Source organism: Brassica rapa, chromosome A01 (genome assembly GCF_000309985.2).
Source record: "Brassica rapa cultivar Chiifu-401-42 chromosome A01, CAAS_Brap_v3.01, whole genome shotgun sequence".
NCBI lineage: Eukaryota > Viridiplantae > Streptophyta > Magnoliopsida > Brassicales > Brassicaceae > Brassica > Brassica rapa.
The window spans coordinates 27,425,092-27,446,462 of NC_024795.2; the positions used below are offsets into that span (position 1 = coordinate 27,425,092).

The 21,371-nt window shown below is 31.7% G+C and overlaps 3 protein-coding genes, 1 non-coding gene and 1 pseudogene across 4 annotated transcripts; 1 reads left to right on the forward strand and 4 right to left on the reverse strand.

The window, feature by feature from the left end:
• Nucleotides 1-11: 11 nt before the first annotated feature.
• On the reverse strand, nucleotides 12-6,677 carry LOC103848184 (transcriptional regulator TAC1). The gene is made up of 2 exons (XM_033291661.1): nucleotides 5,823-6,677; nucleotides 12-5,785 (listed from the first exon to the last, which is right to left on the reverse strand). The coding sequence occupies exon 2, from the start codon at nucleotides 983-985 to the stop codon at nucleotides 464-466; it is 522 nt and encodes a 173-aa protein (XP_033147552.1). The 5' UTR covers nucleotides 986-5,785; nucleotides 5,823-6,677; the 3' UTR covers nucleotides 12-463.
• On the reverse strand, nucleotides 4,262-4,398 carry MIR2111 (microRNA MIR2111). Its single transcript, NR_128661.1, has one exon. It is a non-coding gene; the product is annotated as a microRNA MIR2111 (primary transcript).
• A 3-nt stretch (nucleotides 6,678-6,680) lies between the features above and the next one.
• LOC103848629 (protein CHROMATIN REMODELING 4-like) lies at nucleotides 6,681-7,453 on the reverse strand. Its single transcript, XM_033276581.1, has 2 exons — nucleotides 7,303-7,453; nucleotides 6,681-7,261 (listed from the first exon to the last, which is right to left on the reverse strand). The coding sequence occupies exons 1-2, from the start codon at nucleotides 7,451-7,453 to the stop codon at nucleotides 6,681-6,683; spliced, it is 732 nt and encodes a 243-aa protein (XP_033132472.1).
• A 789-nt stretch (nucleotides 7,454-8,242) lies between these two features.
• Nucleotides 8,243-13,065, reverse strand: LOC103848194 (annotated as a pseudogene).
• A 1,944-nt stretch (nucleotides 13,066-15,009) lies between these two features.
• On the forward strand, nucleotides 15,010-18,924 carry LOC103848203 (glutathione S-transferase U8). Its single transcript, XM_009125163.3, has 2 exons — nucleotides 15,010-16,605; nucleotides 18,358-18,924. Exons 1-2 carry the CDS (start codon nucleotides 16,282-16,284, stop codon nucleotides 18,712-18,714), a joined length of 681 nt encoding a protein of 226 aa, XP_009123411.1. The 5' UTR covers nucleotides 15,010-16,281; the 3' UTR covers nucleotides 18,715-18,924.
• The last annotated feature ends 2,447 nt before the right edge of the window (nucleotides 18,925-21,371 follow it).

Consider the following 21,371-nt stretch of genomic DNA (forward strand, 5'->3'; position numbering starts at 1 on the left):
CTTACGTTTCATATAGTTTTGGCTTTGTGTTAGGTTTTATTTTCTTTTCGGTTATACCGAAACGTAAATTTTGTTTAGTTCCTAACTTCATATAGATGTAATACGATTCAAAAACGTTTTCGGTATGATATCTACCATTGATGTATGGATCAATAATTTTAAATCAAGCTAAAGTTATCCATTTTCCGATAACAATCATCAAGCAAGCACTAAATCTATATTTGTCTACATGTTACATGTATATGTTTGTTTGGACTTTGTATATCATTTACAGAAGTTGGTGAAATAAATCAAAGCAGGGAAAACACACAACAACAATGATAATGGTAGCAACAATAGATATACACATGCATACCTTCAATACATTCCACGAATCCATTTGTAATAGACGGATTCAAGAGTTTGATGTTTCAAGGACTTTGTTCCTTTTCATACAAAGAAACATATGATGATCATTGAGCGATTATGTTGTCTTCTTCTCCCCGGCGCTTTGGCCTAACCGGAGCTCAAGATCCAATCCTTCAATCTCACCATGATGACTCGAACTCGAACCATCTATGCCAACCTCCGTGACTTTTTCATCATCATTAGTAGTATCAATCTTGCTTTCTTGAACCCAAAACCCTAATTTCTTACCAGGACTTATATCTTTTTCCACATCTTGATTTTGATCATCATCTTCACATGTAAAGGCGTCTTGTTGTTGTTGTTTTTCATTAAGGTCTAGAGAGATACCTTCTGATGGATGATCACTCTCCGCTACAACATCATCCTTGTGATCTTCCATAAGCCTTTGTCTGAGATTAGCTCTGTCTCTTCTGTGGATGTTCATATGTCCTCCTAGTGCTTGAGCATTCGAGAAGCCCCTTACGCAGAAACTGCATAAGTAAGATCTTGACAGAGAGTTATCAACGCTTTGATGACTGTTTCTTGAAATGCGATCGGAATCATCATCCACGTTTTTAGGGTTTTTGATGTTTGCCATAGAATATGGGTGTCTTCCGTAGAATAAAGAAAAAATTGTGAAAATTTAGCATTGAGAGAAAGAAAGAACATACAAGAAGTGTGTATGTGTGATTTAACCAGGAAATGAATTCGTCAACTCAAATTATTCGTTTTTTTTTAATTGGTGGAACAATTAAGTAATCAGGGCTTCTAATCAAAATTTACCGTTCCAAGACGACAAAGCAAGAAAACTGAAACCAACTAGTTTCTATGTCATTACGTGAATAATTAATTATCAAATTGGGATAGAATAAAATAGAGACACTTCTGGGAAAACATTATCTCAACTAACACTCCGAAAAGAAAATGTTTTAATCTAACAATTTTTGGTATCTTATGACTAAGAATACTTAATTTGGTTTCTACAATTATTTTTCGTTAATACTTTTAGAAGAAATATTTATGCAAGCAAATACGTTTACTACTTTTTATTCAAGCAAATACGTATACTACTTGTTAGTGTGGTTGTTAAAGAGTGTTTTTGTAGACATGTATATATACAATGTACATGTATTCTATAGGCTTTTCTCTTTCTCGCTGAAACAGTCCAAACGGCTTACAGCTTTCCCAGTATGATTTCATGTATGCTTGTTTCTAAGATGTGATCGACGTGATTAGTTGTATATGGTCGCTAAAGTAAAATGTACAATGCATAGTCAAAATATATATATTACTCAACGTTAACCACTTGTATCATTTCAAGACCACCAGCCTTCAAATATAGCAAAACGACACAAAATTATACTGCTTACATGTTTTTTTGATCATTTCAAATTTTTAATGTAGCGAAAGCTTGATTATTGTTGTTTTGTTTTGTTTTGTTTTGTTTACTCTCTATTAGTGTTGTAATAAATAACAGATACACAGTTGACTAAACAAATGGTCCAACCAAGCAGTTTGGCCTTTTCTTCTTGTCATTGAACAATTAGTAGTTTACACTAGCGTTGTTTTGTTATATATAAGCATTATTTTAACTTGTGCTTTTCCTGAAATAAACAACAATTATCCCAGTATTGGACATCTATATTTGAAGAGTGAAATTAATAAACAGATAGTACTAAAATCCTTCTATTACAAAAGCTACAGTAAAAAAAAAAAAAAACAAAAGCTACAGTTTGAGAGAGAAAAAATACAAGGATTTTACTACAGAAGCACATAATTTTTAGATGAAATACGTTCATTAATTTAGTACTAACGTTTTTATCTCATCCTCTGTTGAATAAATTTTATAATAGAATATTATGGTTAACCTTTTCACAAGAACAGTATATAGTGTTTTGATGGGTATTGATCGTAAATTTTATGTTCTTTTTGTAATGAGTCACCTCGCTAAAAAATAATAAACAGATAGTTTAATCAAATACATAGTCGAACCAAAATGCCAAATCACAACTCCAAATACATATATTTGTTAAAGGAAGTGAATGGCCCCTCGCCTTGAGCAATAGATAAATCTATGCCGTGATTATATAGGTTCACTATTTGTAATTGCGTATACTTATAGTTATAGATGAACCTAAATATATTAGTTAAAATAGTTACAGGTTGATGCATAAATATATAAACTTCATCTCACTATTTCAAAGAGGGACAAGAGTCGTGTCATAGACTCAATTGATTAGACAACTCTACAGTTAATTGTAATCAACTAACCGTTGCCATCAAGCATTCGTGCATTGAGTCACTAATTGAAAATTCCCTACTTAAAAATTAGTTTTTTTTATTATGACACAAGTCACCCTTTTGTTTCAACTTTTAACTAGTACATCATGTGTTAGTTATTAATTAAAGGAGTTTTTTTAGCTCAACTTTTATGTCATTCTGAGTTTTCCCGAGTAAGTTTATGATACATAAAAGCTGTATTTGTTGGGTTAAGCATGATTAACTCCGGTCTCTTAATTGAGATTCTTAGCTTCGGCTAACAGATAGTACTTAACGAAAAAAAACTAAAAACTATCTTTTATATAAGAGATATAAGAGACGTTTTTAGCCAAAAAATATATAAAAAGTGTTAAATCATGAGTTAAAAATCTCAAATAAAAAATTGGAGTTAATCATGCTTTTACTTTATATTTAGCATTTTAGCTTTTAAGGTCAGGGAGTTTCAAAAAAAAAAAAGCGAGTTTCGATTAAAAAAAAAAGCTTTTGAGGTCAGATTTATTGGGAACACGCCATATACAACCCCAAAATCACATAACTGCTATAATACTTAGGATTGATCTAACGGTATTTCACATGTTAACTATTAAACAAAGACGTGTAACGGTGTAAGAAGCTTCAATTTTTTTTGATATTAGTGATCTAATCTCACATGAAGAATTTCAGTTTACGAAAGCTGATCTTGTTTTGAATTATAAGAATCTATGTACAGCAATAGTTATGTAAGTACATTCATTGATACGTCATGTATATGCTACGGACAAAATCTATAGTGTTTACTTAAAATATTATGCTAGTTGTTGGTCGGCAATTAAATATTCGACTGTGAATATTTGTTCTATATGATTTTTTTTTTTGAACATAAATAATTTTTTCTATATGATTAACATGGAGAAATAACTAGTGTCTCCACTTGTTAACGACTCTTGTCATCTCGTCTCGTGCATGAATCCGGGGTCATAAATAACTAGTGCCAGAAAAATGGTTGTGTTATTTTTGTTTGACATGAAGGTAAGTCATCTATTAGAAGAAACGAAAACAAAGATGAACGAAACTGAATCAAAGCCAAAAAAAGCTTGAATCCAGTTGAATCAAAGCGGAAGAACCAAGATCAGATTGGCTCTGATACAATATTAGAGGAATTGAAGTTTGATGGTGAACAGAAACAAAGTTCTAGTGAGGAAAAAATCTGAAAATTATAATTGTTTCTGTTAATTGTTGTAAATGACGATGTACATGGAATTTATATACAAAAGTAAACCATCCGGTACAAACCGGTTCTAGCTAACAAAACCAATATACATACTCTAATATCATATTAGCGTTCAATGTTCATGAGTAATATGTAGTTCTAATTATGAAAAAAAAAAACTTATTTGTTAAAAGTTTTTTAAGTGTGTAACATGTACGTAGTAGTATATAATAATGCATCCATATGCACGTACGTACACATTGAATTTACATATACTTACGGATAAACATGGATACTACCAAGAGTTCTTGTCTATCTGACTCTATGGAGTATTCGTCTTCAATATCTAGTAGCGATGTTAAGAAGAAAAAAGAAACAACCTCTCATTAACCGTGTAACCGTGTACGTATTGTAAGGAAGAGGTAATCCGCATCCTGAGGTCTAAAAGCTATACTAACACACACAAATATATGCGTACGCATATTTTTGCGTGTACTTAAACCTTAAACCCCAGGATGCAGATTACCCGGTCCTCACCAATACTCGTCATCTGTAGATGCTCCTTGGCTTCTTATCTTGTAAGATCTCGTTTAGTTTAGGAGTTTTGTGGTTTGTGGTTTGTTCTTGTTGTTTTTTTAGTAGTTATTGATAAGTTACTAGGAAGATGTGAGAATTTATAGGCCTCGTGAGGCTAAATAGTAACGAGAAGATGCTTATTCGAAAGGTTTAATGCTATGAGAACATATGCTCTAATGGAAAACAAAATCATTTTGTTCAAGTTTTATTGTGCATTTGTATGTCTTAGTCTTAGCTTTGTTTCAGTAAAGGTTACTATGCCCGGGATCAATGTAGATTCGGTACACTAAGCTTTATAGCGTTTTAAAGAGAATATTTATATTTGATTGCTATGCGAGTTTCTAGATATAAACTCACAGTTATTTTGAGGCATGCTTTACAATGTGAAGGTGGTGTCTAATTTAGTTACTGAGCGTAAACTTGAAAGATTGTGTAATGCATTCCTGTGGACTGGTGCTTCAAAAAAACACTTGCATTAGTCTTTAACCTGGCAACTTTTTATGTGTAAATAATGTAATTTTTTTAAAATCGTTTTTGATGTCGACCAATCTTACGAAACCACAAATTAGCAAAATACAACCACTTCATTCTCATAGAGTGTTTTCTGCGTAAGCACTATTCATATAAAGCGTGAGAGTAAAGGAGGGAGTGTGAGACATCATATCATTAGAGAAATATTTTTGGTTCTCTATCAGCCAATGATGGGAACTTAGTATTATGCGTTTTATAGACAGAAGATATTCGACTTCTTTTGACTACATTTTCTTGCTTATTCTCATTGTGCTTTGCATACCAAAGAGATCTTCCCTCGAATCATTATTTGAACCTATTCTCTTCACAATCATTGATTTATTAAGTTTTTATATATAGAGACTTAGAGAGCACCTTTTGGGGTTTAGGGTTAATTATTAGCTCCGAGATGTAGGATAGTGTATTGTTTGTTAATTTTTTTTATATAACTCAGGTAATCCGATTCAATGGACTCCCTTCAACCACACTCGAGCTACTAGCATCGGGTCAGCTGGAGAACGGTCCAGAGATCCGACCAACCAAAAGAACAATATAAAACCCCTGTTTCCACGCATTTGTGATGTAGTTTTGAAGGAAGTTTGAACTCAAAACGATCCTTGACTACCACTCGACCACGTCCATGTGGGCTATATTTTTTGTTAATGTTTACCGCTATGTGCCCAACTTCCCAAGTAGGTTCCAAAATTCGTTTCAATTTCATTATCAGCTTAATCAAAAATTGCGTATTGTAGTTTAGTCTGAGGTTTTGGGCCTCTAAGAGATTTTTAAGTTGTTGGGCGTAGAAATGATGATGGCCTTTTCTAAAAATATCCAGTTGTAAAACTAGGGACCCGTTTCTTCTAAATCAATGAACGTAAACTTGCTTACGTAATCAATAAGAACGAGTTAGAATGGAAAAATAACTTGATATGAAAGTATTGAATCCGTCAAAAGCTGAAGTCTTGTTGTTTGTATGTTGTCTGTGATCTGTGTTTATTTATGTGTCTTATTATTATTTTTTGGTAAACTATTTATGTGTCTTATCTGTTAAAAGTTTCTATTAATTTAGTTGATTTTATTTTAAAATGAAATTGTTTTGTAGTATCTAAACCTACAAAAATGATATTACTTATTTTCTAATTTTTATATAAATTATTTGAGTATTTTAGTCAATTATTTGATTTCACAAATAATTTTTTTTTTAAAATTATTAAAAGGCCGGATCTAATAATTTAGCATGGTCTGGGTGTCAATTTCTGAAGCATATTAAAACGTCAGGAGAAAAGAGACCAGCTACTCTGTGCAATCTTTCAAACTTCTTTTTCTATATGAATTTACCTCCACATTGTCTATAGAAAATCCAGAGCAATACAACTGAATACTGATTAACACCGGTGATAAATAATTCGGTAATAGGAACCTACTGAACCGGAAGAGAATTTCAACTGAAGTAAGATTTTTTTTCTAACTGAAGCATTCTAGTAAGCATTACAATCTACATTATGTGGTATTAAACAAACCAAACCAACAACCAGTTAGATCATTAAAATAAGCTTCTGTCATTCTCTTACACAAGCTTTACAATCAAGAAGAATTTAATAAAAATGGTAAAATCCAGCAGTACATATACTGCTTCTTCACTGATTTGCGTCATACCTACAAAACTTAATAGCCATCCATATATAGTACCACTTTGATCGCAAGGACCTAAACAAAATCAACACTGTTATATATAGTTTCAACGCAACTGTTCTGCGTCCATGTTTGGAGTTTCAGCCTCTGTTGGCTCACATTGCTTGTTTGACGCATTTTCAGATTCTTGTTCCACATCCATAGGCTTATCGTCTAAATGATTCTCAAGTTGATCAGCCTCACAGGTGTCTAAATCTGAGTCTCCATCCTGGTTGGTAGATTTAGGCTCAGAGACTTTGCTCTCTGGCGATACAGATCTTGACGTACAAGTGACTTCATCTAGACTTGGTTTAGTTACTTGAGATGGTTCTTCTGTAGGAGCTGGAACTCTGATTGGCTCGGACGAAGCTGGTTCACCTGATAGAGGCAATGGAGGAGCTGGTGGATTGCCTTGAGAGCTGCTTTCTGCGACATTGTGGCTGCTATTAGCAATCTCTGTAGCCATTTGAGTTGACGGACGTGATTTACGTTTCATTTTCTTTCGCATACTGTGGTGTCTTGGATCTCTGGGAACAGGAGGTGGCGGCTCTGGTATCACAAACGGTGGAATGGTAGTAGAATCTTTACCGTATAAAACTCGTACTGATTGAGCTATAGCTGACACGGTTGGAGGCAAAGTGGGTGGTTCTGGCGACTTTGCAGCAGGAACAGTAACAGCATCCCGTAACCAATGAGGTAACTTGTTCTCTGAGGAGCTACTACATCCCCCATCTGATTGTGGAGATTCAACACTCGGTTCGGATCAACGAGAGATGGATTGGTTGATCTTCCCAAGAACAACACATTGTTGCTTGAATCAAGCATTGGAGGTAACTGCATATCTAGATAGTATATTTAGATAGAAGATATCTTTGAAGAAGCTGATCATTGGTTTATGATTAAGGAGATATATCTTCAGGAAAAATCAATAGATTTGGCAAGGAGAAAAAGATAGTATATTTAGATAGAAGATATCCTTTCGGATATTTAACCAATTTCAGTTCAGATTCAGTACTATTTTTTGAATCAGATTCAGTTCAGTTCTTCGGACCATCTCTAATAATTTTTCATTTTGAAGGAAAACTTAGAGAAAACTTTATTCAATTGAGCAACATTTTTTGGAAGAAAAAAAAGTTTATGAATAAACTATTCACATACTCATTTTAGTAATAAGATTTTTTATTATTAAATGAGTCCTTGAATTTTTTTATAATTTTATTTTATATCTAAAACAAAAGAAAAGACATTTATATATATATGTGTCTATGTTAAGAGAATATTTTATGAACTTCGAAACCTTGAAGTTGAATTTAAATATTATGAGAATATTAATCTTGTTAGCAAGAAATTATTCTAAATTTCAATTTAATATATGAACTGAAATTAAAAGGACAATATCTGATTTACTTTCTGTTAGAGAATAAAACTATATTTAAGTCAAATTCATTTCTTATGTTACATCATTCTCATTATATGGCTATCTGATACCTATGTAATAATATGTTTAAGAAAATGTGTTTGTTTATTTATTTTTTGTAACTTAAATGTGCTTATTGATGATGTATTTTTAATTTGCTATTAATGAGATCATTTGTCAAAAAATAACACCATTTAAAAAACACCTAGAAGTAGTAAAATAACCACACATAAATAACCAAGTTCACAATCACATAATTAATTTTTTGGACAAAGCACATAAATTTTATTGAGAAAATAATAAATAAACATGGATATGTAAAATGAGTTTACACAACTACCATGCATTTCTTCTACCTTTCCGGATAGAAAGAGATTGAAAACTCGAAAACACATCAGACATGTCGACCTCAAGCAGAGCATCATTCATGACTTCTCTTAGGTTCTTGTCATTAGCAGCATCATGGAAACATCCACGCCTCTTCGAGTCCCTTATCAGCTTTGTCCAAATCGAATCACTCAACGCCAAAGTTGTCTCATTCCCAATCACCCATAAACAGTGCCTTGCACGAGTGAGTGCTACGTTGGCTCTTTGACGGTTACTGAGAAACCCTACTTTTCCGTTATCGTTACTTCTGACGGTGGATATGATAATGACATCTTCCTCTCCTCCTTGAAACCCATCAACCGACCGAACATTCAAAGTAAAAAGCTCATCACCAAATAGAGGAGTGTACTCATCTCCAACTCTCTCTTGGATTGCTCTTATTTGACCTTTATAAGGTGAAATAACCCCAACGCTCATCTTCGTCTTTGTCTCACATGACACTGTTTCAAATAATATGCAAATTACAAAAGAATATAAAACATAGCATCTCTGTACAAATGCGTTTTCATAATATATATATATATAAACATAGTATTTCTATACATAGTATCTCACCTAATACATGCAATGCATATTTTTTTGAAAAAAACACACATACTATGTTATTCTTAATATATTTAATATGATATAGTAAAATACCTTTGAAAAGTTTGGATATGATATCAGAAATAACAGCAACTTCAACTATGTTCTTGGGACTATGTCCATCACCAAACTCCTCTTTCCCAAGTCCCACGTTGATAAACGAGAAAGAACCAAACATGCTTCCTTCAAAACCTCTTTTGATAGTTGCTTTCTTTGACATTCGCAGCATCAGAGATCTTCCCATCATAAAACTCTTATGTTGGGGAAAACACTTATAGAGGGATGCATACGGTATTGAACGTCAAGCAAATGTTTGTTATGGCCAAGCAAAACCAATCTCTCAAACAGGCTTCTCCCAAATTTGGTCTTCTCACATATCTGCATGGGTAACACAAGACTATCAAACGCTATTTCAACATTTGCATTCTAAAAAAAACATAAAAAATATTTAAAAGTTTCACAGAAACTATATTTAAAATAACAAATATAAACAGTACAAAACAAAAGAGATACCTCGCTTTGCACCATTGCTGGTAGTTGAAGCTCATCTCCTATTAGAACAGCATGGTGCAGGCCTTGAAGTTGCAATGCAGCAGCAGATTCACATTCCTTAAGTTGAGCTGCCTCATCAACTACTAGCAGCTCTACGGATCCTGTCCTCTCCGCGGTCATCTCGGCAGCGCCAGAGGCAGTACAGAAGATGATGTGTGCATTTGTCAGGCAAAATTTCCTTATATCCTCATCTTCCAACAAGGCTTGAACCCCAAAACAGCTGGGAAGCAAACGTAGAGGCTGAAGGAAATCAACACCGACGATTTTGTTGAAGCTATCAAATAAAGAGCTGCCAATCTTAAAATCATCTTTAGAAGAATTCTCCTCCAAGAATTGTTTGACACCAAGAAGAGCATCGCAGCCTTCGCCCATTTTCTTCACATGATCAGATGATATAAAAGACTTAGGCAGATGTGTGTACAAATCCACCATATTAGTCCCCAATCTTTCACTTAACTTATCAAAACTCTTCTTTATAAACTCTCCAAAATTTAAAACAATGCTTTTGTTCCTTTTGCCTCTTTCCTTCTCCTTTTCTTCACATATCAAGAGATATTCCTTGTAATGAGACTCCGGGTCTTCAATAAACTTTATGACCAGCTCCAAACTCTGTTTCCACCCAGTCAGTGGCGATAAAAGTTCCTTCAGTTTACTGATGAGATGGTCAAGAAACACATCAAGGAGATCTTCATTCTTGCTGTCTATCCCCATCCTGCCACGGTTCCCGGCTAAGACAGTATTCCACCCAGTCAGTGGCGATAAGAGTTTCTTCAGTTTACTGATGAGATGATCAAGAAACACATCAAGGAGATCTTCATTCTTGCTGTCTATCCCCATCCTGCCTCGGTTCCCGGCTAAGACAATATTCCCCAGACCGTAAGTAGAATGTTCAGATGAAGAAGATCCCTTAAACAACACCAAGAGCCTAGATGCAACTTCCGCCACAGCAGTGTTTGTAGGAGCGCACACAACTGTTTTGCAACCTAGGTTGAGAAGGGCAAAGAGAAGAGTAGCCACCGTCTTTGTTTTGCCAGTACCAGGTGGTCCCCATATTAGCTTCACACAAGTCTTGTCACGTAGATTCCTTGTCTCAAGGCAACTTGAAACTGCAGATTCCTGACTAGAGTTCAAGTTGGCTGAACGTATCATATCCAAAATATCTTTTCCCCAATCCCTAGAAGGAACAGAGTTCTCTGTTTCCTGAAAATAGAAGAATAACCACAATCATTCCCCATCAGCCGCATGTTTTGTCTTTAGAGCATGTATTGCATAGTTTCTTAATTTTGGGGCTTTCACAACAAACAAACAAAATGTATTTAAATGAAATGGGATCTCAAAAGTTGAGATATTCAACTCAAGTATCTCAACATTAAAAACCTATGCAATAAGCTTGTTCTTATAAAATTTAGTTGGCTCAAGAAAAATAGCATAAAATACATATTATACGAATATAACAAAAACAAAAATTTATAATAAAAAAAATTATAATCATATATGTTCTTTTTATTTACTTACATAGCCTCATGTTTTGTCTAGAGATTTAGAGAATATTCTATTGCATATTTCTTAATTTTGGGGTTTTCACAATAAACAAAAAAAAATATTTAAGTGAATGGGGATCTCAAAAGTTGAGATATTCAACTCAAAGTATTAACATTAATAACCTATGCAATAAGCTTGTTCTTATAAAATACTATAGTTATAGGCTCAAGAAAAATAGCATAAAAATACATACTATACAAATATAACAAACACAAAAAATTATAATCATATATGTTCTTATTATTTACTTACCGCAGTATTTGCCTGAAGGACACTGTTGATGAGACTCAAATTGCCACATCCGTGCAAAGCGTTCCAGATACGAGTGTTTGTGGTTAAAGTCATTAGATAAACACAAGAACTAAATGGAAATCCCTCATCGATGGATATGGATGTAGACGTAGACAAATGAACAGAGAAACCTAGTTCATCTTCAACAGAGAATACATATGCAAGAACCAGAGGGTTCAAGTCATAGACGCGTCTTGGCCCTGATGTTGTCGTGAGAGCAATGAGATCACCACATTTCGGCTCGTACTTCGTTCTGTTTCCTTCTGCATCAAATTTCATCAGTGATACAAGGAAACTGTTTGATGTTTTACTCGGAAATTCTATTTTCGTTGGCTGGGCAGAGCTTATGCGAGAGACAGGAGATTTTGACAGAGATCCCAAGCTTGAGGACAACTCTGTCCGTGTTTCCTCTAGTAGATGAGGAACAAAGCACTTAAGGTACTCATCAACGGACCTAAACGTGTCTGGTATCGTCCTTATATTGGTTTTGAAGATGTCTTTGTTGAGAATATCTTCAATTGACCAAGAGAAGACTTTTTTAACCAGACTAGTCTTCTCTTCCCAATTCATGTTACTAGAAATTTCTGCAACCTAATAACAGAGAAAAATGTTAGTACTGTTCGTACTTAATTAATTAGTAGAACATAGCTACATAGCTTGTCTTACAAGGCAAAGCAAATCGAATGATACCAAGAAAGCAACTCCACAGAAGCACGGATACAGAAGATGAAAAGCCAAACGAAGATGAAGAGGCAAGAATAATTTTTCTACTCAGTTTGATCTACTTATAAGGAGGATGAAGCCGAAAGGTCAAACATAATTGGGAAGTGATGTGTAGTTTCAACAATTTCCAAGAAATATCCTGTTTTTTTTTTAACAATTTCCAAAAAAAATGTCTTAATATTTCGATTTTTCTTTTATTTTTTTTAGTGATTACGAAGCGAGAATAGCACTTTGCATGCATAAATAATTTTTGGTTTTTTATGTTTTGGTTTACGATAAATTAATTCACAAAACGAAGAAGAAAGGTCGGGAACATGTAGAACAAAGCATTCATGGTGGACACAGGACACCATTTGCCTACTACCAATTTATGTAGGTTCCCCAAAAAAACAATCACTTTATTAACAAGTTAATGTTTAATACATAACTAGATTTTGATCAGCGCTTAAGAAGCGCGGGTATTTTTTTGGTAACCGTAAACTCAAATATTAAATGAATTTATATTTATTATTAGATATCTAAAATATTTAAAAGCTGTTCTATTATTATTATTTCGGTCCGGTATAATATTTTCATTGAGTTTTCATATCCGAATCAGACTTGTGGTCAAATCGTAAGATCTAGTAACTCGTTAATGTTTAATACATAATGAATCTCTATAGTCATGAAATTATCAATTTCAAAATAAATTACTGTTAGAAAAATAGTATTCCATCTGTTTAATAAAGAACTAGATATTAACCCGCACATCCGTGCGGATATATTTATATTTTTAATTAATATTTAAAATATAAAATATGTTATAAAGATATATATCTAATATCAATTTTATGTATATAATTTTTATTTTGAAATTTTATATTTGTTGAAATTTGTTTGATGATATTGTACAAATCATATTTTAATGAAGTATTTTTGTTTATTTATTTAAAATGCAACATCAATATTAATAACTCAATTTTAAACATTATTTTTATATGAATTAATAAAAAAATTATTAGCTTCTTTGTTTATAAATTTTTATTCACAATTTTTTTTATGTGAATAAATTAAATTATTTTTGTTATATTATAAAATATTATTTTAGTTTAATGTTTTTATTTTTACTAAAAATATCAACATAAAATGTTACAACCAATAAAATATTATTTATTTTGTTTTATATAAAAATTTAGTTTGATAATTTAAAAAAAATTGGGCTATACTATTTAATTTCAAAATTAGTTACTGAAATATATAAAATATGGTCTATATTAAACATGATAAACAGTCAAATGATAATTACTTAATGACAATATATTTATGTTTTCTTAGAAATATTATTGTTTAAATGTATATTGTTTTTGTTAGAAAAATATCATATATGAGTAATTTTAGGATATTTAATTAAATTTTTAATGAATGGTCTAACATAGACTTGTGTATGGTAGATAAAAAAATAGTACTCTATTTTAATAGAGTACTAGATTTTCACCCGTGCTTGAAAAGCGCAGGTTTGTTTTTGTAATTAAATATATTTTAAACAAATTTCTATATAAGATAATGTATAAGTTTGAGCACATTTATCCAAAAACACAGACCAATCCGTAATAAACTGAAAAACCAAAATTAAACTGAATTGCATAAATAATAGGGCAAACCATATATCTATGACTGAAAAAATGAAACCAAACCGAGAACCAAATGAGTACCTGAATTTTCAAATAAAAATTATATATTTAAAAATATTAATTACATTCAATTTTAAATAACCAAATATCATAAAAATTCTATTTATAAACCGGATAACCCGAAAACTTGAATTACCTGAATATTTTTATTTGGTTGATAAATAATTTAGTTAACCAAAAGTATAAATTATGTATATAATTATTTATTTAAAATATATATATAACTATGTTTAATATAACACATAGTATCAAAACTATTTTCAAAATAATATTATGTTTTAAAATAAGTAAATTTTGTTCTAAAACACAATTCTACTGCTAACCTATTTTAAAGTATCGATATAGTGTTAATACATAACTATGTGTTTTCAAAGTTTTTAGAAGTTATCACTAACCGATTTATAATTAGTTAGACTAAATATTTAACAGAACCAAAGATAAATAGCCATTTTCTGAAAATATAGCAGATGGAAAGATTGAACCGGGTTTATGTAGACCATAATCATATATATGAATTCGTATAAGAACTGGTTTGGTATTAAATAATACAACCAATTTGGAATATTAAGTTGTGACAAACATCCTTTAGTTTGTGAATGATAATGCTGAAGTGTTCATATATATAACATGGTTAATGAGATCAGTTTAGTTAATAAGGTTGGTATAAAATAATGGTTGATCTCTGTAAAAGATGCAATTTTTGATATAGGGTGGACATTATTTAATAATAACACAAAATAATTATGATGGAATAATGTGTATATAGTAAATGTATATGTAGAGAATTAGGTTAGTATCATTTTTTATGACTAATTTGTCTTTAGTGAAGAATAATGAAGTTAGTAGTATGAGAAATAATAGGAATTCTAGTTAAATGAAATGGTCCAACTATGACTTGTTATAAGTAGATTTTTATGACTCCTTCCCTTTTAATAGTATTGATATGTCATTTTAATACGTTTTCTTATTACATAGTAAGAAACCACAACTTAGTAAAAATATTTGTAACTTAACCACAACTTAGTAGATTACAACCACTACATTCGCATGGAGTGTTTTCTACGTAAGCACTCATATAAAGCGTGAAATGAAAGCAGGGAAGTACGAGACATCAGATCATTAGAGAAAAGATTATTTGTTCTCTATGAGCCAATGCTGGGAGTACTTAGTATTATGCGTTTTATAGACATATGATATTCGACTTCTTTTGACTTCATTTTCGCTTATTATCATTGTGTTTGCATACTAAAGAGATCTTCCCTCGAATCATTATGTGAACCGATTCCTCTCCACGATCATTGATTTATTTAATTGTTTTTATATAGAGAGCACCTTTGTGGGGGTTTAGCCGTTTAGGGTTGGTTAATATTAGCTGATACTGTATGGTTTGTTATGCATGATCAATTGATCATGCATATAGATTTATAGTATCAACGACAGAAAATCAGGTGGAAGTTCCCAACGGGTAAATTCAGCTTTCCAAATGTTGATAGATTAGATTTTCTTATGTCCAAAATAGTATTTTTAAAAAGAAAAAAACTGACAAGATATTTTAATCTGCATGTATTTGTATATTTTTATTTTCTATATAACTGGTAGCAGAAAAAGCTGAAAAACGAAAATTCAAGTATCAATTGAAACAATAGCTTATAAAACAAACTTCACATTTGAGCACATCCAAAGCCAAAGTGTTTGATAGATAATTTGATACGGTTAACCAACATGTTAACTAATTGATGTTATAAAAATAATGAATTTTTCTTGAATTATGTGAATTTGATTTTCTAATCAAACAATGAAACTGTGTACACAATAATAAATCATTCTCAAACCAAAACAGTGGCAAACTTCGCTAGTAGGTTTGTTTTAGGCCTTTCTCAGAGACTTGTAATTTAAAGATGTTACCTTCATAAGTTAAAAGGTTGGTCCCAGAAATGATGATGGCCTTTTCTAAATAATCCAGTTAGACAATAAGGACCCGTTTCTTCAAAATCTACGAACGTAATCGCTTACGTAATCAATAGGAACGAGTCAGACTGAAAAATAACTTAATAAGAAAGTATTGAATCCGTCAAAAACTGAGGGTACCGATCTTTTATTTCAATCACGTATCGATCAAGGAGCAAAGCTTATAACTTTGAAAATTCTGAAGGTACTAACATAGATGTTCATACTTCATAGTTTCACATCGAAGGTCAGGATGACAAAAATTTACAATAAAACGTTATGTACTAGCACTTTAAATTGTGTGACATTTTACACAACTATATGTAGTAGTTAAATCACAATACATACAATACATGCTCAACCACTACCCTACATGAAAGTCAAAATCTTAGCCAACAAGCATTTTGTTGGCATCATCGTTAGCAATAATTCATTTATCCTTCATTTAACCAAATCCTAAATTGCTATAAATAGCTGCTCACCACCATTTCTCAAAACACAGACACACACAAAGAAGAAAACCAAACCAAATTAGTTGTTTCTAAGCGGGAAAGATGAACCAAGAAGAACAAGTACAGGTTTTGGGGTTATGGGGAAGTCCTTTCAGCAAAAGAGTAGAAATGGTCCTGAAACTTAAGGGCATACCGTATGAATACATCGAAGAAGATGTTTATGTTCAGAAGAGCCCTATGCTTCTCAAATTAAACCCTATACACAAGAAAGTCCCTGTCCTCGTCCACCAAGGCAAATCGATAGCTGAGTCTCTGGTGATTGTCGAATACATTGAAGATACTTGGAAGACAAGTTACCCTCTGTTGCCTCACGATCCTTATGAACGCTCTATGGCCCGTTTTTGGGCTAAGTATGTGGATGATAAGGTACACACATGTTGATATATATGAGATTTTATAGTGAAAACATTCATTTTTGTCCACTTAAACCGCAAATTGATCATAATCGAAGGCATTTTTCGAAAACATTTTTTTAAAAGCTGTTTATATAGCGTCTTATTAATTACCGTGTCTACCGCTTTTTTGAACATTGCATTTTTGTAATATCACACTAGATTTTGACCCGCGCAGGCGCGCGGGTGTATATTTTGAAAAATATGTTGATATTTGTTTTTCATGTAATTATTAGGATTTGGAAAAATGAATCCGAGGAACATAACCGATACCGATCCAAAGATATAGTACCAAACTCAAACATAAATTGATTAAATATTCTAATTATTCAAAATTTTGTTATTTAGAGAACCGAATCTGATCCGAACCGAAGTATTTGGGTATCCGAATTTATCTAAAAATAGATTTATATACTTATATATATTAATTATTTTTAGATTAACGTATATAAAACATCAAAAATGATACTTTTAAATTGGTTTAAATACTTGAAAATATATATAGATAGTCAAAAGTAAATATCTGAAATAGTTAAAGTATACTCAAATCTCCAAAAATACTTAAAATAATTATTGATTTCGTATCCAAAATTTTAAATCAAGTCAATTGATATGTTAAGCTTAAGTATTATGACATATGTTATTCAAATTTATACGTAATATATTATTTTATTTATACATTTTGAGAAATTTAAAATATATAATGATTTAAGACTTTAAAAATAATTTAAATTAGTTATCCAAACCCAAACCAAACCCGCAAAGATCCAAATCGAACTCAAACAAAAATTTAGAAACATTTTAATAAGGCTGAAATCTTTGACCCCGAAAACTCAAAATACAAACCGATCAGAACTAAACCCGTATGGGTATCCAAAAGCCCATCCCTAGTCATTATTATATATCGTATTTTATCATCATATAATTAATCGTATTTTATATGTACCATCATATAAGTAATCATATAATTAATAGTATTTTATACATACCATCATATAAATAATTACATATATTATATTTTTAAAACTTAATATGAAATATGAAAACCATAATTTGAGTTGGTATTTCAAATTGGGCTTTGTATTATATTTTTCTTATATATATTGACAATATTTTTTTATAATGGTTATTGAAAAATAGTTTAGTAAAAATCCATTTTTGAATATATGTATATTTTTGAATCAATTTTTGATATAAATCAAATTTGAATTATTATTTTGATTTGAAATATGTATATAAAGTTTAAATTTTGTTTTATGGTTAGTTTAGAAAATTTTTTTTTAGGGAATTAGAATGACCCATTTTGGTATATTTTAAAAGTGGCCTAGATAACTTTCAATTTTTTAAAAAAACATAAGCCCATTACTTTTTTTTCTTAATACTACTATCCTTGTTTTCAAACAAAAATATTTTTTTTTAAAAGACTGCAATCCATGTTACCAAACACTCCAAATTTTTAAAAGTCTTATTCAAGTCTCCAAACACTCCAATTTTGTACTTGAGTTTTAATAAGATAGATGTTATCAAAACACACATTTATCACTAAATATGCATGTTTGAAAAGCGTTAATTTGATACAATTTTGATTACATCACATAGCTTTTTTCTTAGGAGAGTGTTGTTAAATTTATTTACAAATTAGAGAATAGTTATGCAAAAAACTGATTGGATTTATCGTCTAGTTACAACTTACAAGCAAACACCAACATTGTTCTGTATGTTTTAGGTAATGTTAACATTGTGGAAGGCTTGTTGGGGACCTGAAAGCGAAAGAGAGAAGATGGTAGAAGAAGCCTATGACGGTTTGAAATACCTCGAAGAAGAGCTTGGAGATAAACAGTTTTTCGGAGGAGAGACAATTGGTTTTGTTGATATAGCAGCTGATTTCATAGCATATTGGTTTGGAATTGCGCAAGAAGCTTCAGGTGTGATGATCATGACCGCAGAGAGGTTTCCAAAACTTCAACGTTGGTCGCAGAATTTCGTTCGGAATAATATTATTAAGGAAGTCTTGCCGCCTAAGGAGAAGCTCATGGCTCTTTTCAAAGCCCAATTTGGAAATAACGCATCCAATGAAGCGTAGTAAGACAAAGACTCTCTTACTTTATGAAAAGTATGTATGTTATATCTAGAAAAGTCTGCTGTTTGTTTGCACACAAAAAAAGCTGTTTGTATGTTGTTTTTGTTTTTATTACGTGTATTATTTGTTAAAACTTCTGTAACTTTCTATAATGGTTATAGTCTCTAGAAGGAACATTCAAACAAAATATGAAGTTGGACAATTTATTGAAAATTTAGTGGAAACGTGTTTAGCAGAAGTAATTTTAGTAGAGCAAGAAGATTGTATTCACCCGGTTGGTGTTTCACCCAAAAGAAAAAAATTCACCCGGCTGGTAAGCATTACCCAAACATACACTCAAAAACACAAACATCAGAAATATACTCACCACTTCATGGGCTTATATTTGTCAAAAGGGTTTTCCTATTAAGAAGAGAAAAAGCTTTACAAATGACCCAGCCCAGCCCACAATTTTTATTAAAATCTAGAGGCCATTGTTAATATATTTTTAGGTCGTTACTCGTTAGTTATTTTTTTTCTTTAAATTAGCCTTTTTACATTATTGGAAAATTTTGTAAAAACAAGGATGGATAAACGAACAATATTAGTTTATTTATATAACTCTTATTTATGCCTGCAAAAATAGAGAGAAGGGAGCCAAGACATGGCCAATTGTCATGTAGAATTGGCATAGACGACTACCACCAATTTTATAGAAAATGAAAATATTTCCAATCAATCTCAGCCTTCGTGATTCTTTAGTATATCTAACTTCCACCATCCTCAAAACTAGCATCCCATTATTGTGCTAACACATTTATAAAAACAAAATTATAATTATAAACATATATAAGAAGCCTAAATAAACTAATTTACCCATGTTAGTCTTGAATCGATTCCCTCTAAAACTTAAATTATTACTAATTAGTCAGTTTGTGCTTAGATTCCAGTCCAGATAGTTTATATAGTGGATCGTTGGCGACCGGTTCACCTTCTAGCAATAGTCGAAAAATATTTACACTCGGATCATACAATGTAGTACGCTTTCGAGCTAATCCATTATATAACATTAAATGTGTTCTTCTAAGGCTGACCAGATAGCCAATAGAATTTATCCAAAAAAAAAACTAATTTGCTTCAATAATTTATCTCTTGTGTTTTACGCTTTAACGAATCTATCCAGCCTTTTCTTACTCGTGATCTCACAATACATTTATCAAAGACTAATTTGATTGTATCAGGTCTATTAGAAGACTAATTAGTTGACTCATTTTCCTCGTTCTCTTCTTGTTATTATTTTCTAATAGAAGACAAACTAAACTACTCGTCAAATATATTTTTTCCTACACCTCTTGCTACTCTTTATTGCATTTTTTTTAATTATAAAAAGATATCTTGGTTCACAGAAGTAGTCCAAAATAATTACGTGTTGCTACGTGTCGTTCCCATGTTCCTGATGATGCCAAAATGTTAATTCTCCAGTGATGGGACCGGACCTTGGTGGTTTCACTATATTGGACTTTTGCCCTCGAGTTTTTCGTTTTGTTCATGTATTTAAAACTTAAAAACCATTGGTATTCTGTTCTCTGAAACTCCTTTTATTAACGAAGATCATGTCTCTCATGTCACGTGGAGATTTTATTATTTTAAAATTTCGAGGAGATTTTATTTGGCTTTGGTAGCTATGACTCTTAACAATTTGGATTTCCACTGAAGACGAGGCTGAAATGTTGCCATGTTGGTAGATCCAAATGAGAATTCATTTCGTAAGTATTTGGCTCCGTGAACAATTCACTAGTTACTTTTGGCAAAAAAACAATTCGCTAGTTACTATCATTCAATTTTGTATTTTTGAAAGCCTACCACTGGATATATCGGTGGACATATATACAAGGAATATCGAGTTTTTGACATGAATTTTCTGCTTTCGTTTTGAAAAGCATATAAAAGAAAAACTAGTTTCAGAAATTAAAAAAAAAATCAATTCTTCTGTCTATTTTTCTCTTTATTCATAATACAACCGTTATCTTTTAATTTTCATAGATAATTAATAAACAATTTAAATAAACCTAATCCTAAAACTCTGATTGTCGACACTCCCTCATGCAGTCTGAACAAAATTTTGGAGATTCTTCAAATCCTGAAGCATGTGACCATCGAATCAGATCCTTGCGTACATGGTTCCTTGAGTAAGATGAAGAGTTCACAATTAGATAAATCAGTTGGCACGGACCAACGTATTTCCACTTTTCCATTGATTAGGTTTATTCACCACTCTTGATATGAATGCGGGCTGGTTTAAGATATGGTACTTACATTATGTGTTGTAATTGAGCTTAGCACTGGGTGTAGGCTGCCCCCAAAAAAAGGAAGATAAACGTAAAACTAGGCTAACTAGCGTTTTAGGTGTGCGTTTATTTTGTAGAAAGCCCTTTTGATAAGAAAACAGATGGAAACTTAAATTTTTCGAGTTCCAAACCAAAATGATTCATCCATTATTATTTATTACATTTTAATATTTTGCTCGTTAAACACGAGAAATATAATATGCTTTCAAATTATTTGAAAACAGATATGTTAAATAAAATAAAGGTAGAGAACCCATCGTCTATATTATTGATCTATCGTATAAAATATTCGTGTCTTATTGAAAGCAGGTGCACCCTTGGCCTTATTCCATG

Excerpts from the sequence above, each read along its gene's own strand:
- LOC103848184 (XM_033291661.1), bottom strand. The coding sequence starts at position 985 with ATGGCAAACATCAAAAACCCTAAAAACGTGGATGATGATTCCGATCGC.
- LOC103848203 (XM_009125163.3), top strand. The coding sequence starts at position 16,282 with ATGAACCAAGAAGAACAAGTACAGGTTTTGGGGTTATGGGGAAGTCCT. Across the intron at positions 16,606-18,357 it reads CTAAGTATGTGGATGATAAG|GTAATGTTAACATTGTGGAA; the intron begins GTACACACATGT and ends TGTATGTTTTAG.
- LOC103848629 (XM_033276581.1), bottom strand. The coding sequence starts at position 7,453 with ATGCAGTTACCTCCAATGCTTGATTCAAGCAACAATGTGTTGTTCTTG. Across the intron at positions 7,262-7,302 it reads GAGAACAAGTTACCTCATTG|AACCACCCACTTTGCCTCCA; the intron begins GTTACGGGATGC and ends CAAAGTCGCCAG.